At 40.1% G+C, this 24,554-nt stretch overlaps 1 protein-coding gene across 1 annotated transcript in view; it reads right to left on the bottom strand.

The window, feature by feature from the left end:
- Positions 1-13,134: 13,134 nt before the first annotated feature.
- The window catches only part of tnfsf10l (TNF superfamily member 10, like), a 77,234-nt gene continuing 65,814 nt past the window's right edge, over positions 13,135-24,554 (bottom strand). Inside the window, exons 3-7 of the mRNA XM_044097018.1 lie at positions 20,886-20,922; positions 20,697-20,798; positions 18,754-18,917; positions 17,818-17,928; positions 13,135-17,734 (exon numbers count right to left, since the gene is read on the bottom strand). Of these exons, the coding sequence (XP_043952953.1) occupies positions 17,549-17,734; positions 17,818-17,928; positions 18,754-18,917; positions 20,697-20,798; positions 20,886-20,922 (600 nt within the window). The 3' untranslated portion in view covers positions 13,135-17,548. The remainder of the gene's footprint in view (positions 17,735-17,817; positions 17,929-18,753; positions 18,918-20,696; positions 20,799-20,885; positions 20,923-24,554) is intronic.

Raw genomic sequence — 24,554 nt, 5'->3', positions numbered from 1 at the left:
TAACACAAAAGAGGAATCCTACAACCACTGAAACCTAGAAGATGGAATATTAAGGATACTTTGAAAGGCTTATCAAAGGGTTTGGGTCGTTTGATAGAGTGCAGTATGAAAGCAAATCACACCAGCTGAAAATTTAACAAATGTTGTCCATAACACTGGGAATACTGTCAATCATGCTAATGCACAAGCTCCTCGCTAGCTCCTGTTGTGGGGAACTAGCAAACTACAGCTAATTCCCCACAATGGAACCTGGCTTGAATGCTAAGGCTAGTTTTCCTCCTGGGCTTTAGTTTTCACACCTCTGTGGTCTTTGTTGGTTGTTTTAAACCAAGATTCTTCAGCTGCATTTATTTTGGTTCCTCATCAGCTGGTAACCGATGGAAAAATAATGCACGGATTGCAGGAGTAATCCAGGTCTCCTTCGAGTCAACAAACAAACACGCACCAGCTGAAGCCACAAGTTAAGCTTCGTTGGGTAATGATGATGCATTTGGTGTGCATTTTTGTACCACTTCTACACTGAAACATCTTTTTCATGTCATGTGGTATTGAAATAATGGTAGAATATTTTATATTTTCTCCTTTCTTGTACTTTTCAGAGGATTTTGGCTTCCGGGAGGAGACAGTTTTACAGGCCGACTCTTCACTCGCTAGCTTTGCGGCCTGTTTCAGAGCTTAGCTCTATTCCTGAATCGGGGTGATGCATAAAGGCTTTATTTGTAACAGATTCAGTCACGCCTGTCTATGATTTGTTGAACAATGCCACTGTGACCAATCCAGCAGACTACTGTGAATTATTTGGGGCTCTGCTGGACACACAAATTGAAGGCATACGGCGCGTTCCCGTTGTGATTTCTTTCTCCGAGATCACTGACGAGAATTTTAATCCGACCTGATCTCTCTGCCAGTCTAAGCTGTAGCAGTCGTCTTAACAATTTAAAAAAAATACTTTGAGTCAATTTTCTTATATGCTGTCCATAAGTTGGGCAGGATTTCTATCGAAGCTACCCGCTTCAAGCTTATTTTTATTCCCCGAGCCGTGTTTTTCAAAGACTTCACTTGTTCTCCACACGCTGAACCTGTTCCAAGTTATTGTGTAATTTCTCCTGTCCAAACCCTGCTGGAGAAGTTGGATTAAGACACAACCCAGAAGCAACTTGTCGCTAATTTATATCGCCCGTTCTGCAGACTGTGTGTATATTTTTGCGTAGCTGTAGACTGAAATACACTGTGATGATTATCTAACAAATTCACTTGTTTACCTTTCATCAGACATCTGTTTTTCCAGGTGTCGTTCATCATATGATATAATTAAGATTGTGATTACAGTCAGTAGAGAAGAGGTTGAAGAATGGAGTCGAATTAAAACATCAAACGTTGTTGGGAATTATGGGACTGAGTTTTGTTTAACTGTACATTTTTGGACAGAGGCGAAAGTTAACGTTGCGGTTCTTTTATCTACAAAAGAAAAATCACTCTCCCTATTCCACCATGTAATGATAAAGATATTGCTATATTTTACATTTTAAATTTAAAACATATCTTCTCAGTCACAGGACTGAGAAGGAGCTGACCACCATCTTCTAGAAGCAAAGGTTCACGTTGGGATGCGACCAGCTCTAAAACAAACAGCTGTTGTGGTTTCTAACTTGTCTTAAATGCTTCATCCTGACAGAAGGTTTATTCTGTCTAAAAATCATGATGAGGAAACAAAAAATCAAAAATGTTAGCTCAGTCCAAAACCTTTGTCTTGGAACTGCCGCTCGCAGCTAAAACCTTTTGATCAGCTTAGCTATGCCGTGATCCACGGCTCTTTGTTTTCCTTTGTGTTCTTTTCCTGATCATTTCTGGGTTGTTTGTTATTGTGACTAATGTCTTGCCATCTCAGGTTTAATCCTCTGTTTTGAGTTTGCTTTTTATTTATTTCTGTTCTGTGAAGTTTTCATCGTACTCTTAGTCTGGTCTTAGCCTTTGCCCGTTGGTTTGTAGATCCTTTTGTGGTTGGTTCAGTTCTCTGTGTATTTATTGATCTCCTCTGATCAGTTTCTCTGCTCGGTGCTTTTTCATCTCAGGATTCTGGTCAAGTCTAAATCTCCAACTGATTGAAAACCAAGTCCTCAGGATCATGAGGTTGAACGTTAATTGGATGCAAGCGTATCGGGTGACATGTTTTTGTAGTAAATAGGGAGGGTGTGGCCTAAATTCTATATCAACGCTCTTATGGGTCTGCGATCTTCTTCAGTCCAGCTAATTAAAACTCCTTTAGAGATACTAAGAGTGCATAACTTTTTGAAAAAAAACTTATCATTTGTGATAAACATCTACTGTTGACATTTTCAATGATTTATCAATTTATTTCTATTTGTATGTTTTAAAGCAAAGAAAAAAAACCTACATTTTGTCAAGAAGACGTGTAAATTTTTTTTCTACAGGATGTTAGTTGTAAAAAATTATGTGGGGGGGGGGGGAAAGGTGCAAAGTTTCCAACTTACTGACAAAAACGATATGTGTTAAAGGAATCAAACACGAAGCTACCAGGAACCAGCTCTCCTCCAGCGCGCTCATATTCCAGAACCACCTGAGGGCCCAGACGTAAAGGCTGTGCAGAACTCAGAGACATGGCCAAGGCAAGGAGGGCTGAAACCCGACCGCCGCTGAACAAGACGCACGAGTTTAAACTTGAAGAATGGGCCGAGAAATATTTAAAGACGGATTATGTTTTAAAAAACCAAAAAAAATAAACCCAAAACGCTTTCTTGGAATGATGGGATAAGATTGTCACCGGTTGGACCAGATGGATGGACCCGAGGCTAGATCAGAAACGGAGACAAATTTCTACTTCGACAGAAGCGCCAGCGAGGTGGAGGTGGGGTAGTGGTATGAGCCAGGATTTCATTAGATTTGAAAAACTGGAGTATTAAGATTTCGAATTGAATAATTAGTAAATGTTGCTGTCACTTTAAGGGAAGAAAATTGTGGAGAAAGCCAGATCAACAATAGAGTTGCAAGCAATGTTGCTGAGATCAGAGCCATCATTTATGTAAATGAGTTTGTTCCTTCATACTTCGGAGTAGGATTTAATAAATTCTTCCTGCTTTTGCATATAACCTTCCTGTGGACCCATACTCTCATTCAGCACCAGGGTTACCCTACCAAACCTGCAGCTATAGCCTTTCCTTTAATATGCTAATTCCCCTTTATTGTCAGTCGTTTGTCTTTATTTTTTAAATCAAATTTCAAGTGTAATAGAAATTAAGAAAAAAAAAAAATTGTTTTCCCCCTAAATGTCCCTAATACTCCAGCCTCTAAACCCAACATGGCCGCTTTATGCTAAACTTTTACTATAATCTCATTAATAGACTTATTTCCTTTTTAAAATCCCTTAAACATTTGATATTGTTTTATATAAAATTTTTGCTCTTGTGTTAGAATGAATTAAATGCAGCCAATTTCTTTTGATATTTTATCGCTAACCTGTTAGCATAGCAAGGTGTAACTCCTGCTAGCTTTTCCACTTGTAACCAGGGCAGTACAAAGTTTGATTCTCCAGATACTGACTGGAGAATCTTAACATATTTTTAATCTCGAGAATAAAAGAGTGTGAGACAAAAGTGTATGTCATAAACTTTTAAAGTTAAAGAGGAAACCTATATTTGCTGCAGTTAGCTTGGTTTGGTTTTAGCCTCTGTCTGTGCTACTGGTTTATCACTCTTTCACATTAAGGCTCATTTATCCAAAGGTGTTCAATATGAACTGATTTATTAGTGTTGCTCCAGTTGTTTTAGTCACTTCCTTCCTTCCTCTTCTGTTTCATTCTCACAGACCTGCTGATTTGCATATTCTGTGTTTGTTGTCCCCCCCTATTTCCTTCCTCCACAATATGCTGCCTGATCATCAGTGTGGACCACCTCGGTGGGTCTCCATGGCTTGTTTCTCATGGATCTGACTGTCTCCAACATGAACTCTGCGTAAGTGTGAGAAAGCAATCAGAAGGAGCCACATTGCTTTTTCCTGAGCTCATTCCTTGCTGGCGGTTCCCCTCAGCTTCCTGAGACAAGCCCGTTGTGTGCCAAGGAAGGGTGCTTTAAAGACCTTATCAAAGGCTCGGCGATGTTTGTCGCGCTGCCGCAGGAATAACCGCATTGTTTAGGTTCCCTGCAAGGTATTCTGATAGCGCCACTCCCACTGGTTCTGAAATTCCCTTTCCCAATGGCCGGTAGTGGAGGCAGCGGGGTTGAAACAGAAGTATTGTTCTTCGAAGAAAAGTGTGTGTGTGTCAGGTTGAGCGCTTGTCTGGCCCCACGTAGTCTCTTCAGGAAGTGTTGGCTTTTCTGTGTGTATGCGTGTATGATTTCCAGCTTTATAAAACTCATTTCCTGGCTGCCTCTAAGGAAAATATCAAGCATGATGGGCAATAATCAGGGAGATGCACAGAGAGCAGAGGGTGGGCCACTGCTCTTTGGTGGATTTGTTGATGTGTGAGAGACGGGTGAAGGCTACATTGGTGTTAGATAAAGGGACTTATATACCGTTTGTATGACTGTGTGTGTGTCAGGAAGGGTGGTGTTACATGTATGTGGATAGAGGTTGAGGGGCATGTTAAACAAACTCGTAGGTCATTTGTTAAATCTATTAAACACAGTAGGGTCAGAGAAATGCAGATAAGTGCTAAAAACAGCAGTTTTTTTTCCATTTATATGCGGCTGGCATGGACCAAGAGTTACAAGAAGAGAAAATAAAATAAAACCCCTAACAGGTCCACGGTCTGTGATAATGTTACGATGGAAAAGATTAGTAGTCGAACAGTGGCGAGGTCATGAGCGCACGCCCAAAAGCTCTCAACCTCTCGAGCGTACACCCGGGTGAATGTGAAGTTAAATATTTTCACTTTATTTATAGAATACTGTGCCTCTAATGTCTGTAATGATTTTGACCATGCGGAAAACTTTTTTTTCTTCCTTGTAGTCATTGAGTTTTGGTCAGTTAGGAGAAACCAGGCTGTAACACAGAGGGAGTTGGAACATCTACAATTCCAGTTCACCTGTGGTGGGTTGGTGTTTGTGTGGGAGGCTTGGCCAGGTGGTTTGCTCCCGTTGGGTGGCCTATGGCTCCTGGGGATGTGTGGGGGCCGTTAGTGGGCCTAGGGGGTCCACAGGACTTTGGTGAAACTCCAACCTTCTTAACCCCCCATGGGTTCACCAGGTGGAGAAAATGTGTCCCCTTGTTCTAGTCCTTCTAGGCTCTGGCTGGTGTTTTGGGGGTTTCCTCAGCTTGGGTGCTGCTGGTTCTTTGCTTTGCTGACAACCTACTTCTGTTTGGGGCCGTCTCTTGTATGTGTCTGCCTTGGGCCTTTTTGCTGCTGTTGATTGCTGTGGGTTTTTATTTTTTGGCAGGAAAATCTCTTGAGACTCATTGTCTCATTTACAAGAGAGACCTGTTAAGATCTGGGTTGCAGGGTGTAATGTTTTCGCCCCTCTAACAGCTGTGGACCTCCAGCTAACGAACTTGCTCATATGCACCCACTCAACACAGACAGTTATTCCTACATACACATGATCCAAAAGGTTGAAGGTCATACAAGCAGAGCATATTATTGCATCGATGTGGCCTGCCTACTTTGATGCTGCACACAGTCTTAGTTTAATAAAGTCAATTATGCAATTAGGATACCATCACCTTCAGATATCCTTGTTGTAGAGCAAGTCTGCACTGCCATGTCTTCCTAACATGTAATGCTGAAGGTGGGATGTTATTAATCCTCCCGCAGTCTTAGTGCAAAGCTCAGGAGGAGCGCAGAAAATGTCTCGGTCAGAAAACGCTCACAAGAAGTTTTCTTGGCAAGTGGCATGGATTGTCCACAACAACAAGAAGAAGTTTCACATAATTTTTAAATGCAACTTGTTTCCATTGATGTATATTGTGCTCAGCAGACAAATTCAAACGGCTTTGTGAGCACTGAGAAAACCCCATGCTAACTGTTAGCTGCTAACAACACTAAAGTTGGCATTTGTGTTCCAACTGGGGAAAAAGGGTTATTTCGCTCATTGCAATAGATTATCTCTAATCTAAAACACAAAATAAATTCTCAATCTCAAATCAGCTGTGACTCAGATTATTCTTGGGTTTTGAAGGCCAGAAAAAGAACCAACTAAAGTATTATAAAATTCATTAGATAACATCTGCTCTGATCTGGAACCTAAAGTCATGACAGCATATAGGGTAAATCTTTGTTAGTGGAAGCATCAGAAGGCCGAGCACTTACACATGCTTTTGATTTTTGACCCTTTGCCAAGATATTTCAGCCACATGGCCAGAAGAACACGCCTAGAGTTCCATTGACTTTGTCAGAACCACTGAACATGTGTTTTGCAGAGCAGGTCCAGAGGAGACCAGGTGCCGGTTGAATCCATCCACAACACAACCGGATCAAACCCTTGCTGAAGATCACATTTGACAAGAAGATATTTTGCCTGTTTTCAACCACTTTTTTTTTTCTTTTTTTTTTTAAGACAAGCATTCTTTGGAGACCATTTAAACTTGAGCTGCTCAGAAAAATCTCTTTCATTTTCCAGTGATTTAGAGATAATTCTGGTCTTCATACCCAGTGCCAAATAGGAACTGCTGTAACAAAGATAAAGAACACTTAAGACTTGATACCACTTGATAACACATGTTGGGAACTCATTTTAGGAGAAAATGGGTTGAAAGTATTAAAAAAAAAACAACTGTCAACAGACAGTGATGCATTTAGGTTTGCCTTTATAATTTTGGCTAATTGGAAAAAATGAAAAATCTGCAAGTAATGTTCTTTAGATAAATCCTGAAGAGCAGGCTGTTGCAATAAAATCTTAAAACATTTCATGTTTTCCAAAGATTTTTTATATATATATATATAAAAAGCACACTTACTGACTTACTATCAGTGTAAGGGATGAGGAGAGATAAACAGCATGCATTCAAGGGCTTAAAGGGACAGTTCTGCAGTGTTGAAGTGAAGTTCTGATATAACATTAGCAGTTTATCTCTTACCTGTAGTATATAAGTCTCTTAAAATCTTAATTTGCCATAATTCTAGATTAGTTTGTCCAAGAGCGTCGTCTTTCTTTAGCCACTTCGTCATTGTCAAGTCTTTCACTAGCTGGTTAATGTTGGTTTTGTGTCTCCTTTGGCAGTGTGTTTCTCATTATCTGGGCTTGAATGTAAGCAGGAACGTCAGCGAAGGTTGACGGAGCAGTGAAGTATCCGGGGTTGATGCTCCCATAAAGTCACTTTGTGCCCTTGGCCAGCCAGTTTCACTGAATTATCTTGGCATATTTTCTGATTGCTCAATTGACGCTGTGCGTGTCCAAATGATAGGAAGGTTTGGACCTCAAAGCCAAACTATGACAACATCTACTGGAAGTTAAGTATAACTTTGCTAAAGTTTCTCATCTATGCACTACAGATGTAGTAAATTCACTTAGGATCTGAATTTTATAAAGATCACAAGTTACGCGTCTCTAGGCAGTTCAATTGCCGTTTAGAAACGCACAACAGGTGCGCCTCAGTTCTGGATTGACCTCTTCACCCAACAAATAAATGGGAAACATACATCCTGTTAGGAAACATTGTGGGAATAGCTGCAGGTATCAACCTCTCTGTCTTTGGGCGTGACTGTAGAGACTGTAGCAGCTGCTTTATGACTGTTTTAAAGCAACAATGTCCCAACTGAATACGTTTCAGAGGAGCTATTTATCAGTCAAAGGAGATATTCCATTTCAGTTAAATTTAAGGCAAGATCTCCATCTCACTGTCAGCATAAACCTCTAAAGAGAAGGGGAGCCAGGATTGAGACGTTGACATTGTCCTTCGTATTACAAACATGTCTGAATTGTTGTCTCTTAATCCGTGTATGACTAGAACCAGCCTGAAAATGTTCAATGTATCGGCACTGACAAAAAGAAATTAATTGTCAACAAAAACATTACTTCATGTGTATCTAGCTATATATCTAGCTAGCTAGATACTTAACTAGCTAGCTAATTTTTTGCGTATCTATTGATTTACTCAGGTTTAATTAACAAATAAATGGAAGAAAAACACCACTTTAACTTTTAAAACCATTAACGTCTTTGCTGTTAATGGCCAGTAGGTGGCGAAGGTGTCAAAATTAACAGTATACGAAAGATCAAGAATGGCTAAAGCAGTGACAGACTTTAGCCTTTCCTGTTGTCATTAACTTTGACTTACAGTGCTTTGCAACTGCAGAGCTCCACTTAAATGGTTCAGACCAAGACGTGATGCTCACAGATGCTCCTTCATTCAATCTGACTGAGCCTGAACTACTTTTCAAAGAAGGGGCAAAAATGTGTCGCTCTTGATTGGCAAAGCAGGTTTTGACTTAACTAAAAGACTAATATCATTGACTCAGAGATACTGGGCGCAAACGTGCACTACAGTACACGATTCGTATTTTTATTTGTGAAAAATTCTAAACCACAATTTTCCTTCTACATCCATGTTGTACACTAGTCTGTGAAATAAAACTCTATTAAAAACCTTTATACGTAAAATGTAGGGAGGTCAACATGAAATCTTTGCTTGTCTTTTTACTTCACAGCTTTAAGTGTTTAAACCTACTGCACTTAAAACCATTAAAGTTAAACTAGCAGAAATGATTAATCATGTGGATCAGCTTGGCCCCCGTGGAATGTCCAAAATGATTTTTCTGTTAAATGAACTAAACTTTTCCATTTTTCATTAAGAGTCAGGGAGTTGAGAGAGGATTGGATCTGACATGGTCATCTGTTTCTTTAACTGATTACTCAACAACGTGATCCAGGGGTCTGGATACGTTTATGACCTCTTGATATTTTAGCCAAATGCTACAAACATCACCTTCCTTTGTCTCATGCTTAGTGGATAATTTGCAACAGCAACCCATTACAGCGAGTGGAACCGCTTCAACAATCTGGTCCCGATGAGTCTTGTTTGTTGCCATGCCTCCGTGTCTGGAGCATGATGTCACTGCTTTATTCTAATGTTTTAAACATGTTGTGGATAGATTTCATAAACGGGACCCTTCAGAGATTCACCAGCACTTCATTATTATTATTTTTTTTGCCCAGCAGATGTTCTTGGTTGAAATTTGGAAAGGCTGTTTATTTGCACCTGCAAGATCAATGGCAGCTGTCTTGGACAAACATTCGCTAATGAGCAAAGAATAAGAAAATACGACATGCTGCCAGTGGGCTTTGGGATAAACTTCTGGCATATTAAATTAATAATTTAACATGAAAGGAAATGATTAATTAATCATTTCATTAATATGAAATGAACATCAAGGGTAACAATTGTAGGTCATACTACTTATAGCTTTCAGGGTGTTTCATGGGGGCTGCACAGTGGCGCAGTTGGTAGAGCTGTTGCCTTGCAGCAAGAAGGTCCTGGGTTCGATTCCCGGCCCGGGGTCTTTCTGCATGGAGTTTGCATGTTCTCCCTGTGCATGGTGGGTTCTCTCCGGCTTCTCCGGCTTCCTCCCACAGTCCAAAAACATGACTGTCATGTTAACTGGTTTCTCTAAATTCTCCCTAGGTGTGAGTGTGTGTGTGAATGGTTGTTTGTCCTGTATGTCTCTGTGTTGCCCTGCGACAGACTGACAACCTGTCCAGGGTGAACCCCGCCTCTCGCTTGGAACGTTAGCTGGGGATAGGCACCAGCAACCCTCCCAACCCCATTAGGGATAAAGGGTGAATAGAATTTTCATTTTATGAAAAATTATGCAGCACGTTCCTGGGTCCAAAAACATAGTGCCATTAAAAAAAAAGTAGTTCCTCCTTTTACAGATTTCTGCTGTTTTTGCTAATTTGTCACACTTGAACGTTTCAGATTGCCAAACAAATGATAAATTTTAGATAAAGATACTTGAGTAAATACAAAATTTCCCACAATGGTTGTGTTAATTAGGAGGACCACAATATCCAAATCAATTATGTGGAATACAATATTCTCTCATTTCTCATTCATGCTTCTCCTTTGGGCTTTAGAGCAAAGCGTAGTCACTTGAAATGTAAATAAAGGTGGTCCGCCAGCAAAGTACGCAGCGGAGCAGAGACGCATGAAGTGTAAATCTGAGGTGACTTGCCACAGTTAAAGTCAAAGTTCATAATTCAACAATAAAAGAGAGAACAAGTACAAAGGACATCTAAGGGAGACCAATATTTACCGTTGACCAAAAAGAGCCTCACACCCTAAACATGATGCAACATGGTTACACAGTATTGTTGAGTGTGGTTGTGGAACGATTGGCCAGCTGTTCCACTTTGCTATAAAACATTAGAAACAATAAATTTTAGAGAACTGGTCTGTCAAATAGAGCTTGTATGCTTCCTTTGAAGATATGTTATGGTGTTCAGCAAGCTGCAGTCGTTTTAAAACATGGAAGAGCGCTGCGTGAATCCTGAATGGAAGCTTAAGTCGGTGCAGCTGGGACCTGGAGTCTGGGCTGATTTTACTTATAGTTTATAGAGTTTTATCATAATTGGTTGCTTGGTGTCTTTCTTCCAAGTCTGGAAGCCAGCGAGTAATCCCTGATATTTTTCCAAAGAATGCAACTCCAACTTATTCCCAGCAATATTACAGAAAACATACTATTTATGTGGCTAGTTTTGCAGGCAGTTCCAAGTTAGATGGAACATTGGGAATTTATGATTGGCCACCAAAGGCTTTAGTTAGAATGTCAAAACTCTTAAATTCTCAACATCTGGCTGCTGTAATGCATATCACAACATGCAGGGAAGAGTTGAGCCAACAGCTGGTCAGAAAGGCTAAAACAAAAGCAGATTTCTGCTATCTGAAAATGGCTCTTATTTCTAAAATATCATAGCAATCTATGTGAAACCATTCTGTTTACTGATGTAGAAACTGAGGGTTATTTGCGAGGGAAAAACATGTTGGTCTGTGGTCTGTTACCAAAAATTAAATACGTACTGCAGTGTTTTCACATTTTGTCACGTAACAACCACAAACCTAATTTCCTGGGGTTCTGGGGAGAGGAAATAGGACATCTTTTACGTATAAAAATCTAAGATGACACATTTAGCCCCCTTTACTCTAATAAGTAACATCTGGTACAACCGGTTATCTTCAGAAGTTTCGATCATTTATTAAGAAGTTCAGACCTAACTGCAATAGGAAACTGTTTGACGCACAGTGACTCAGCTTGAGCTATTCTGAAAAGAAAAAGAAAAGTGCAAACCTACAGCTGCTACTGTCGTGAAAAGTATTGACACCATGTGAATACAAATATGTACTCATAAGTTTGTTTGGGGTAATTCTTGATTATGCACTACATTCTGTTTTTATGTCAGTTCAAGTCTCAGTGAATATGTTAATGTTTGTTTTTGTGACATGGCTAACGCTGAAGAAAGTTCAAATAGACAGTGAGCACGTTTGCAGTAGACTGTACCTTCAAATTAAAAAGTGACATGAAGGTTATACATCAATGTTTTCATGATTCACTTGACTTGGTCTTGGCACTTGACTCTGTTCTGAATCTGCTTCTGTTCATTCAAACGGAAGTCATTTGAACTTCATAGTTGTCACGAACCGCTCCATCTCCAAAAGTACAATGTTCACCACGTTAACTTCAGTCCACAGGTTAAACCCAGAACATTAAGGTAAACCAACAAAGTGCATATTTAGAAAATCATCATTTCTGCCACAGAGCAACACTATCGATTACCTTGACCACACAGAGAAATCAAACCTCACTTTTACTTTTGACATTATATCATTTTGTCAAAAGATCATGTGGGTGAATCTTCCAGTCTCATCCTTGGTTGGCGTTGTCTGTCTGAGAATGGACTTCTCTTGTCACATGGACCTGGTGTCAGTCACTCGTGACAATCAGATGATTTGTGCAACATTTTCCTTAAACCCAAGCCTTTGACATGCATACCTTGAATTTTTGAAGTTATTCAGTCATTGTGGCAGAACCAGAGCCTTTAGGCTTGTGGCATGGCAGCAGCTAACCAGCAGGAAGGGAAGCAATGGAAGTGGCGCGTAATAAGAACATCTCCAGAAATGCTGTTAACCAGCATTAATTATTACTTCTGCAATGCTCAGATTAAAATTCATAAACAACGGGGCGCGCTGTGGTGGCGTAGTGGATAGCGCGACCCACGTTTGGAGGCCTTGAGTCCTCGACGCGGACGTCGCGGATTCGATTCCCGGACCTGGTGACATTTGCCGCATGTCTTCCCCCCTCTCTCTCCCGCTTTCCTGTCAGCCTACTGTCATATAAAGGACACTAGAGCCCACAAAAGATCCCCTGGTGGGGGGAAAAAAGATCCCAAAAAAAATCATAAACAACCTTCTGACTGTAGTCCAACTGAGCCGCTGCCAAACACACCTTATAGATCTTTTGACATCCCTCTACACCTGTCTTTTTGGACAGGTATCTGAGGATACAGCGCGTTCTCGCCACCTCATAAAGAATCATATTAATTAGTATGCTTACCCAGCAGACCTAAATGGACTGTTGGGAAGTTTTTAAAACAACGTTTATTGATTTATTTTTGTCAGGTTTGTCCAGAGATCAGCTGTGCGGCAGCTCCACAACGAATTAAGTCGAAAAACCACAACACCGCTTCCCTCACTTGGTCCAAAATGAATTCTTATGATAAATGAATCTGACTGAGTAGCTAATTTATCGTATCCATTTCTTGACCTATGAAGCTCAGGACACACCTGTCTTAGATATACTCTATGGATAATTGAGAAAGACAGTGTTGTAATTATTATGGAAAAACTCCTAACAACTTGAAAATTAAATAAATCTTTAGCATTGGAGTCAACATCGGTTCGTCCCTCGAGTTTAGAAAGTTTTTCTTGCTCACAGGTGTGAATTTAGTGACCTAACCTAACATACCAAAAGTAATTACTTGACTTGCACAATAATTTTCAATATTATTTCGACACGCATAATTACCTCCAGAAACATGTTTTCATAACAGTGAAGTAAAATTTTTATATTTTTGCCAAGCAAAAGTCAGTAGAAGTTACGTTTGAATCATAATCTAAACAAACAAACAAAATTTGATTACTAAATTGAAACTTTAGACTTTCAATCAACACATTTTCACAGACACGGGGTTATAGTCAGATATTTGTTTATTTTCCCAACAACACTGTGCCACTAATGTTCACAGCTACGTATAAAACTGTTCAGTAGAAACAAAGCCCTTAGACGTTCAATGCAAATGTTTAAGAAGAGATTGATGGATTTATTGTTACAATATGGTCTGGTATACTGTGATAATAAGGTGGTGTTTTAAAGGGGGAATGGGGGCACCAGGAGGCTTTTGCCCTTTTGAAATAGCATGCTGAGGGTCAAACATGAAGAACAAGACAGAAAATTGATGGGAAGCACAAAAAACCCCCAAAAAACGGTTGAAACTGCAATAATTTTTAAAGTTAAACCATTAAACTTGAATTATTACCTCACCTGATCGCATAAATTTCTGTTCCGAGTCGGAATGGCAGCTTGTGTGTAGAAATGTCCTTTACTCCTGGGAAAACCATTTAAGTGGAAAGGCAAAGAAAGGTGCGTTTGATTTGTTCAACCTCATTTCTTAATTGTGATTGTGACATAAGCTGTTTAAACAAACCCTTACAGTAAAGAGCACACACACACACACACGAGAGCTGACCACTGACAACAACCAGATGGCACAGGGAGGCTGCGCCGTAAATTTCTGAGTGTGTATAAATCTGAGTGTTTGTGCTTTTCCACAGAGTGTGACACAAGATGATTGGTGTGTCTGCAGAGCACATGCTGGCCGGCATGTAGTGCGAGCTGATGTGTGCATGTGCGTGTGTGTGTGTGGGTGTGTGTGTGTGTGTGTGTCTTTTATGGGCATCCATGTCCACATACCAGCAAAAAGAAAGTGTGTAGAGGTCGAGTCAGTGCTAGGTGGTGCATGGTTTATGTCAGTGAATATCTTGCTTCTTCCCAAAACACTTTTTTTTTTAAATGTCTGTGACTTTCTTTATCTGGGCTGTCTTCCAAAACTTTACTGTCTTTGGGGTTTGTCTTATAACAGCAGCATAGCTCTGGGAGAGATGCCTTATTTTTCTGATGCCTGTGTAAAACACTGTATTTATGTTGTACAGCCGTATTTAATTTGACCTTTCATCCCTGACAAATTAGCTCTTGCTCATATTATTTTATTGTTGAAGTAAGAGTTGTAAAATTCTTACAAAACTGCAAAGTAGGTCAGACATGAAATTCAAGGACAAACCGTAAAGGCACTTTTTGGACAATATATTTCCTGATATCTTGTTCCATCTAGATTGAACTGTCACCACCAGTTTCATTTCTGACAATTTTACATTTTCTGCTTCACTTCCCACAAAACATTTAGGCTAGAAAGTAAAATAACAAAAAGAGGCGGTCCTAACGAGTAACTTCTCGGTTGATGTAACCCTAATTTACAACAAAAAGGGAAAATGGAGAGATAAACCCCCCACAAATTTTTATTTGTAATTTTTGTTTATATCCTCTTGTTAGTGAAACCTAACAAGAGGCTAACCTCAACAGTTTATTGTCTATGCTTGTTACAGAGATAGTTTGGATTTCTTAAAGTGAGGTTGTTATCAGTAATGGATCCGTTATCTACGGTAGAAAGATTTTGTAGTACAAGGCTAACAGCTAGCTAACAGATTTTAGCCTGCTCAAATTGAACTTGTTCATATAAACAGACATTATTATATTAGCAGATATAAGTCTTCCTGGATTTGTTGTTAAATGTATTCTTTTTTTTTCCAAGTTGAAATATTCCCAAAACAATGTTAGAAGCCTAAAATTGGGTTGGTTGACTTTGCCGACTGCAACAGTTCACCACGTCATCTGCGACTTGTCAGTTGGCTGGAACTTAGCAGATCTGCCATATGCTAGTAAGTTAGCTATTGGCATGAACTAATGTGATTTTAGAGCTGTGGCAAGGCCATTGTTAAACTGGGATAATGGTGACAAACAACAGTAGTCTCTTGTGAAAGTGTACAAGGTCTGCATTTTCAGTTTGAATTATTTTAAACGGCTAAAATAATCAAAAACAGGTATGGTTCAGACTAACTGTTGGCACTTCTGTAAGAATTTCTTTTTTTTTTCTACAAATTTAAGGCAAAATTACATCTTTCTAATGTAAACAAAGGAGCTAATACTAACATTAACTTTGATTTTAAAATATATTTAACGCCCCCTGGTCCATGGGGGGAGGATTATATCACAGTAATTAACTGGTTCTATGACATTATTTACAATTTCTTGACAAAATTAGGTAAACAAATGTCAACGGCCACTTTTCCCCCATGATGTACGACTCAATGTCTTGAGCAAATAGATCACATCTCAGATGGATAAATATTGAACAAATGAAATCTTAACAGGGAACAGACTCGTCAGGGTTGTCGATGTTGGTTTTCTGTGTAGCAGAAAACCACACAGAAGTTCGTATGGAGCACTTTGTAATGCGAACTACAGCAGCAGAAAGATTATTTTAAGTTATAGCCAACTTATTATTTGAAATTAGTTTGCCAAACACCAATGAACCCTATATCCAAACCAGCCAAAATGAGCACAAGAAATAAATAAAGTGAATCAGTTACACTTCCTCTAGCACATGGACTTGGGTTAGCTTAAACTAGCCTCATTGGTAGCTGAGCTGTGGGGTATAATATCCACGGTCTGTTCCATAACACCGGCTTAACTTAATTTTTTTGATGATGAGACATAAACAATATAATGCGAATAAGTAATATAGAGTGAATCAGTTAGATGAGACTTTCTGCTCTGACAGGGTTAGCTTAGCACAGCATGATTGGCACTTCTGCTACTCTATGTAGTGTAAAACCATGAGTCCACTCCCCCTTACTAGTTTATCTGACGCATGCTTCAGGTGCTCACTGAGCTTTCCCAGCTTTATACCAATTAAGATCTTTTTTTCAAATGTGTCTCTTCTACTTAACAAGCCCTTTGTCTTCCCATTTATCTGGTAAAACTATGCAACACTAGGCATTAGCAAACTGATATCAGAAAACAATAAACAGAATTAGTCACAGGATGAAATTAAAGCATATATTTGCACTTTTTTCCACCCAAACTTTCAAATTAATGTTTGTTTTTTTCCCCACACTAAACTCACCTTTAACCTTTCATCACCCTCTGGTGGTGGCTTATCAGAAGGCAGCTAAAAGGCTTTTTGATTTATTTTTAAAAAGGCTATGATCTTGCTCTGGCACACATTGATTCATGGGTTTACGTAAGTATTTGCACATGTTATTTTCACCTTTCACCTATTTTAAGAGGTTGTTAGAAAGGAAGATTAAAACTGAGATAAATTTAGCATTTGAACATTTCTCTGAATGTATTTCAATGTACAAGGTGCTAGATGCAACGTAGTCCCTAAACAAACAAAGAAAACAACAACAAATGTTCACAACTTAACTTTTACAACCATGCTAGCTGTGAATGTTTGCAACTGAGCAACTAGTGTTTTTCTGCACATTCTGATTCTGTTCTTACAGTAAAACATAATGCAACTTCACAGGTTAGACAAGAAAGGCAACATAGATGAAACTTTTTATGAGAAAACATGGAAGAACCATTGACAGAAGGGAAGAGCAAGAGACTGGTTGGGCTGCATGCCATCCTGAGTCTCTCTGAGTCTTTTTTTATCTCCCTCTGCTTTGCTGGGCTCGTTCTTATTACCATTTACAAGATTTCACCTTTGTCCTCTTTGTTTTCACTTCTCTTGTTCTTTACAGACTCTTCTTCAGAAAGTTCTCGTCTGATCACAGTTCCTTACAGTATCCAGCAGGAAAAGGAAATCCTTATCCTCTGTCATACTTTTCATACAGTTCATGGTTCTAGTCCAAGTGGTTTTCAGGTCAAGTCAAAGTAAAAAATACAGATCAATTAGATTTAAAAAAAACACAAAAAAAACACAGGTCACATCCCATCTTAAGGCCTATATATGTACAGTACTCTCATGGCACGCTTAGAAAAGTTAAACTCAAGACAGTTTGCTTTGGTTTGATCATTGCGCTTCTGCTGCTACCGTTCAAAAGCCCTTCTTCACATCTTTGATGCAGAAGACGGGTGTGTACATTCTTTGGTTCGGAGATCCGTGGGCAAGGTTGCTTTTTACAACAAAGTTTGTTTAAAACAGGAAGTTCACCGAGATCGTTTTCAGCGGGGATGTCCAAATGATCTTCTTTTGTGAAATCCAAACTGCAAGAATCGACTGCAAATTAGTACTGTCCTCTCATATTGATGATTGCACGTCTCTCAACCGATTTTTCTCTCAATGGGAAGTAGGAAAGACAAATCCACTCTTCTCTCCCTTTCACCCAAACTTCTTGCAGGTTTCCCAAATGTTTTCCTCATTTAGCATGTCAAGAACGAGGCTCACAATTGTAATCAATTGATATTAAAAAGGTGTCTCTCTCATTGTCTCCATTTCCTCGGTAGCATCTCTTTTTACCAATCATCTCCCATCATGTTCTCTTAAAGGTCCAAGCGGAAGGCCCCGAAGTAACTGGATGAATCATCGGCATTCACCATAGTAGGAGAGGAGACGGAGACGAAGAGTTCGTCACCGGCCCTCAGCTCAAACAGGCCCCCCTGGTAGACGGAGTGCAGGGCGTACTCGGCATCTGGAGCCCAGCATTTGGTTCCCACACCCTTCAGGAGCTGGAAGAACCCAAGAGAGAAAATCACAGTGAGTTAACGGTTCATATCTGATTGGTCTAAGTAGAGAAAACCTGACGGCATACCTGTATCGGGCTTGGGTAGGAGGTTTTCTTGTAGACGCACTGCACCAGCTGGTGGCTGACGCTGCGCTGGTCCCCGTCACTGGCTGCTGGAGACGGATACCGAAAATATACCTGGAAGTAACCAGGAGGAAAGGATGATCATGACCGGTGCATAACGTCTTTGTTCTTATTGAAAAGTCACGGATAATTAGCTCCACTGCTTTTTAAGAACATTCAGTAGTCAAGGATCTTTTCTATTGCTAAAACGGTTGAGTTTTTCAAGTGAGCATTTAGGACCAGTAAAGCTGTGGTTCTCTTTCAAAGAGGCAGTATTATGTATTTTCCAGGCATATAGTGCTATTTTATAGCAAAATTAAGTAGTTATGTTACTTTTATGTTGATATATACAACAAAAAGTTGTATATACCACGTAAGAATTAAAAGAAATTTTACTTTGTAATTTAACAATTGGGCCTCTGCCTCTTTAAGAAACTCCTTCTCTTTCTGAAACTCCATCTTCAGGAAGTCATCACAACATGGCTCCTCTATTAACCCTTTGACAACGTTTTAACAAGCGTTGTGCTGAGAAGTAGCTGATATGATCAAATCAGCAGATCCGCAGTTCCACCGGTTTGCTAACTGCTGCTGGCTAGTCTGAAGGGGTTTAGTGGGGGAGTCGCAGGGGACGGGCACTCTGTCAACTGCAACTTCAAGGAGGAGCTTTGTCTTGGTAGGCGGAGCTAGGTCCACCCAGGCATTTTGTACAGCTGAATGGTTGCCATGGAGAATAAAGGACTTCTTAAACATGCATGAAAGAATCAATCAACACTCCAGGAAGGTTTTTGATGAGGGAATAACAATACAACATGATGTAAAACTAAAAAAGATTTAATTTTACATAATATTGCCCTTTTAACCTTTCTCTCTCGTTTGAGCCAGTCTGATGAGAATTATCACCTGTGAGTACAGGTAGTACCGCCCGTCTTGAGGCACTCGCAGCCTCCCATTGGTCAGCGTCATGTTGTGCAGGTGAGCGCCAAAGCTCTGATTGGCCCATGAGCGGACCACATGGCGACAGGACTGGTGGAGGCCCGCTGTGGGAATCGGATAGGGAGAGAACCCTGCGAGTACACATTAGAAAAGTATTGAAATATTGCAGATTCTCAACGAGATGGATTGTACTAAAAAATTGACAAAAGCTCAACAGCGGAGGTGGCGTCTAATAAAGCTGAATGTAAAGGCGAAGCAGTAATGCGATACAATGGGTGACCAAAGTTGGCAGCAGTCCGATTCAAACGACTTTCATGAAGAATTAGAATTTGTGTCCATTTTTAATGGTAGGAAAAGTGTAACAATGCAGACTCACGTGACTTTTTACGCGACTAATTCTTCAAAGCACATGTTTTAGTGATTATGCAGATTAAGCTATTTTGTAATTGTATATAATCTGGATATCATTTTTTGACATCTCATGCTGACCTTTAGGCACATAATTTGGAATGGGAGCACATTTTCTGAGTTGATGTCAAAAATGGTTTTAATGTTGGCCTAAATCATAACGAGAATGTATCCATGTGTTCTGTCATATTTCCACTGCTGTTCTTCCGTAATTACAAGTTTAATGACTCTAGACAGTATAGTTCTGGATTATTATCTTTCTTATTATTGTTGAGTCATGTTCCAGTTCTCTTATGTAAACCAAAACCCAAATAGAGAACAGGAAATACAAACGAGTTTAGCCTGTAGCTCAGATTATAAAAAGTAACAACAAGATTGGTTATCATCTATGCAGATGATACTCAGCTCTGTGACAATGTCACCAGGTGACGATGAACCCATTGAAGTGTTCAGTAGATTCATAGAACAAATCAATACCTGGTTGTGCTACAGCTTTCTCCAGCTAAGTAGAAACAACACTGGCTCACATAAGGTGAACGTATGAACAGCAGTAGGGCAGCTAAGCTAACATACTTCAGTTTTTCTCAGCAGTTGCAGGATAAAAGTTTCCTCTACATCATCAGAGGACTTCCCTCTGTGTGTGTCTCACAGCTGAACTTCCTTATGAGAAATCCAGGCTGAATGTGTGAACCTCACCCTCTCATCCTCCTTCCCTTATACACACACACGCACCCACGCAAACACACACATACACTTTTACATTCCTTGCCCTTTGTCAACGCAGTGGAAACAACATCATGCAGCCTGTGCCAGATTGTTAACACCCTTTGATTTGCACGGCAGTTTCAGATGAAATGCCTAAGTCTGGATAGCAGGCAGATGAAAGACAAAGTCCAAGTGCAAAGTATTTTTTAACAACACAAACAGTTGTTTAATCCTCATTTATAATCTATAATTTATTCCTAGTAAACGTCTCCATTAAGTGACTCTACTGGATGCTGACCATGAAATAACTGACGGGTTGAGCAATTGTATTCCTCTTCAGATGGTTCTGACTTGCAGAAGAAACAGGATTTCAGCTGTTTCGAATGAAACCTGGGCTTTTGAAGGACTTGTTTAAACCAACTCTAAGCTGGGAAAATTGAAAAATGTAAAAACACAGATGTTTATCCTGGAGAGCAGACATAGATATGAAAGTAAAGATGATTTAAAGAACATTTAATGCAATCCGTGTGAGTTAGCATGAGCAACAGCTGCTCCTGTGAAGTGTCTTCCCCACTGTTTGTATCTGTTCGCCGTTAAAAACGAGATTGCTAATGCCTTTTGACAAAGTTCCGCTGGGATTTGTATTCCTGTAAACCAATTCAACATGGTGTTTCGTTCAGATCAGACCGTAGCATCATTTGAACAGACGCGTGTTGGCAGAGAGGAAATCGTGTTCAGCATCTTCGCTGTTTCCACCATTGCTTAAACGGAGGGAGACTTTCATCCCCCCGTCTCACCTTGAGAGCTGGTGTCCCGAAGAGTCAGGTGGGCAGACGGCCTCTGGGCCACGGAGCTCATGAACTTTGAGTTGTTGAAAGAGCGAGGCATTGTTCTCGCCTCTGTTAGGGAGAAGAGAAAACCAAAAGAAGCTTAGGAAAGAATACTGAGGAGGAATAATAAGGTGTGCAAGAGAGAGAGATGCTCACCAATGAAGGTTTGTTTGGAGATGATGTTCTCCGTCACCTGAAAGAAGATGGGAACACTAGGATCAACAAAAATGCCACGAATGACAATAAATATTCCATACGTTCTTTTTTTTTTCTCAAGCATTTCCGGTTAATAAAAGCAGAACACAAGTATTTCACACAGCCATAAGGTGCCATCAGGCCATGATCGAACATCCAGAGGATGTCACTTTGAAGGGAGCAAGAAAACCTCAAATTACTGATTGTATCACATGATTGTAGGGCACTGATTGTATCTGTTTTCTTGCAAAATATACGAATGTACAAATTTGATCTCGCTGCCAAACTTCTGATCTGTTCATTTCGTTGCTTTTATCTAGAACTTTACTGGAACTGGTTTTCAGAAGTTGTGTATTCTTAAAAAAAACTCAAGATCGACATTGGGAACAAAAACTATATTATAGAAACATCCTTAGTTTTGGGTAATGGTTGAGAGTTTTCCATTATATTTTAATTTACAGCAAACTACTTTGCTAACTAAAAAAAATATTTTTTTTATGTTTGTTAAAAATGTCACCGTCATGACGGTTTCATATGAGACAGATAATGATCTGTGAAAAATCAAGCTTCTCTCCCTTCTCTGAGTACTAACTAGAAACAACTAATGAGAGTCAGTGGGAGGGTCTCAGCGCTGTCAATCACCCTTGTGTACAATCAATCAAACCATCAAACTTTATTTGTATAGCACATTTCAGCATCAAGGCATTTCAAAGTGCTTTACATCAAATCAAACACAAAAACACAATTCAACATAGAATCAACAATAAAAACACAACATCAAGTCAGATTCTGTCAATAAATTTGCAATTGATTACGTTTCAAATACAACTCTAAACAAGTGGGTTTTAGTTGAGATTTAAAGGAAGTCAGTGTTTCAGCTGTTTTACAGTTTTCTGGAAGTTTGTTCCAGATTTTTGGTGCATAGATGCTAAATGCTGCTTCTCCTCGTTTGGTTCTGGTTCTGGGGATGCAGAGCAGAACCAGAACCAGAAGACCTGAGAGGTTCTGGAAGGTTGATACAACAGCAGCAAATCTTTAATGTATTGTGGTGCTAAACCAATCAGTGATTTATAAACTAGCAACAGTATTTTAAACTCTATTCTTTGAGCAACAGGGAGCCAGTGGAGAGACTTTAAAACTGGTGTTATGTGCTCTATCTTCCTGGTTTTAGTGAGAACACGAGCAGCAGTGTACACACTGTTCACAACCTCCCCCTTGCTCTCCTCTAGGATACAGCTAGTTCCCCACAAGGTAGCATGTTGTGAATGTTTGCTAATGCTATTCTTGGCATCAGTGAGTAAATTACAGAAACCGTAGGATAAATCATAACTTAACGTCCCTCCTCTCATCCCATCTCTGCTCTACATCCTGCATCCCTTGATGGATGTATACACACAGACCAACTGTCTATTCTCACACACTGGATTATTCCAACACGTTTACACAATAAAGTGTGTTCTCGTTTCGCTTTGACTTTAAAGACATAATAATTTTTGCTTGTTAGCGCCTCCTTTTGATCCTCCTTATTCTTCCTTGTTTTTTTGTTTTTTTTGTTCTTTCCAAGATAACTTTTTATGGCTTTTCTCTCCGTTTTCCTGCCTCGCTCCGATCGTAGTCACGCAGTCCCCCTCCGGCACCCCGAAGCGAGCAACCGAATCCTGGCTGTTTCACTTCTCCCTAATTAATTTGCAGAGCAGACCGCAAAATCCTAAAAATGTGCTTCGCTTCGCCTCGTACTATGAAGGTGATGTGTTTTTCTTGGCCTCGGTTTTTTTCCCCCACGCCGTGCACTCAGCTGAACCTGTAAATTGAATGTGATCGCTAAAGGCCAGGGGGTTTGGGGGTATTTCAGTAAATGAAGCTGCCCCGACGTTCCCCCCACCTCACCCCTTGGTGTATACCCTATACGCCCTGAGGAAAACACGGCGGAGAGTAAATGGTGTCTAATCCGTCGCTGTGGCTCGTCTCGCTACGCGTAGCGTGCCGGTCTCGGCTTCCATATGCCCCCAAAGAGGAAAATTACTCCCACACACACTTCAAGACAAGAAAATTGCCAACAGATTTTTCTGCCCTGCATCTGGCGGCAGCTAAACGGGGGAATCTTGTAGGAGCGGCAACCCTTCAAGTGACCCTAAAACGGTGTTTTCAATATAGAAGATCAAAATGTTGGCTGTGTGTAAAGGTAAAAGGCTCACAGAGGAAGCCATCAGAGGTGCTTAAAATTCCATCGCTCCCTCTTTCTGTTGGTATTTCGTCCGCTGCGTGAACATTTGGATACTTTTGATGGAGTGCGGAAAGCCTGAAGCACGTTCCGGATTAACGGCTGACACAAATTTATAAGCTCTGGTCTTAAACTAATAGAATATGTCACTCTGACAAAGGTACCATTCAAGGTCTCTTCTTTAAAAATACACGCGTATTTTTAAAGAATTTCCGATGAAGCGTGTCACTCCAAGCAGGATCCTTGATGAGATAAATCAGGCCAAATGGCGTCCGAAGGGAGAGGAACGAGCTGAAATGTTTGAAACACACCTGAATCCCTCACAGTTATTATTGTCAGATGAGGACAAGATGTGATAAAATCCCAATGAATCCGGCGGGTCGATCTCAGCGTCGTCTCCAACGGTGATTTAAGGTCGACGAACGCAGGATAAATAGTTGTCACCATCTGTCTGTTGGTTACAGGCTGAAATCATTATCCACTGATAATTCCACTGACTAATCGACTCCTCTAGACGTTCACCTGCTAATTATTAAAATTTCCTTAATTAGGAAATAGTTGTTTGCACCACTTAACCCCTATAAAGTGGAAATGTGAGAGGCTTTACTGGGATACAGCTTCAACAAACGGAAATGCGGTGCAAAGTTTACAATGAATGTCATCCTGCGCCGAGACCAGGCGGAGAACTAAACCCGAAACACAGCTGCCATGCCATAACCACGTCTTTCTTTTTCTTCCTCCAGGTCTTCTGACATTTGCAGTGTTTTGACTCCTAATTTTGCTTGTTTGCTAAATCTTGTCATGTACACCTAGACCTGAGTTTAGTGCTCGTATAGACAGACTTGGGAACTTGTCGGAAAACAGAATGTTTCTTTCCTTTGCCTTTCGTGAAGTTGAGGCCGAAATCAGTGAAAAGTCGACTTTCAAGGAGCATAGACAGCAAACAATAGAGCTGTGGTTACCAAAGCTTATCATGTGTTTTCGATGAGGGGTTTTCGACAAAAAGCAGATGATTGGGATTTAGGAGGTTGAAACAAAAAGCCTTTCTTTTAGTTAAGAGTGCTTTCTAGCAATACACATGGATGTACATATACATCCAGCAATGCTTACATTTTTGCACCAGCAAACATCTTAAATATAGGCGCTTTGCCAAATGGGCATCAACTTGTGGGAGGGAAGGAAGCTGGAATCAAACCCACAACTTTCTGATGGCAAGATGACTACTCTTCCCAATGATCCATAGACGTCACCAAAGAGTGTAGGAACTCTGAGTTAGAATATAATATACTTTATTGTCTCCTATTGGAAATGTGTCATGGACTCCAGTGTGTGCATTGCAGCCCAAACAAACTATAAATACACATTAAAAAAACAACTAGCAACGTAAACTACATGCACAGCGGTTTAAA

The sequence above is a fragment of the Gambusia affinis genome, linkage group LG18, assembly GCF_019740435.1.
Source record: "Gambusia affinis linkage group LG18, SWU_Gaff_1.0, whole genome shotgun sequence".
Lineage (NCBI taxonomy): Eukaryota > Metazoa > Chordata > Actinopteri > Cyprinodontiformes > Poeciliidae > Gambusia > Gambusia affinis.
This window is presented reverse-complemented; position numbering and strand designations above follow the sequence as displayed.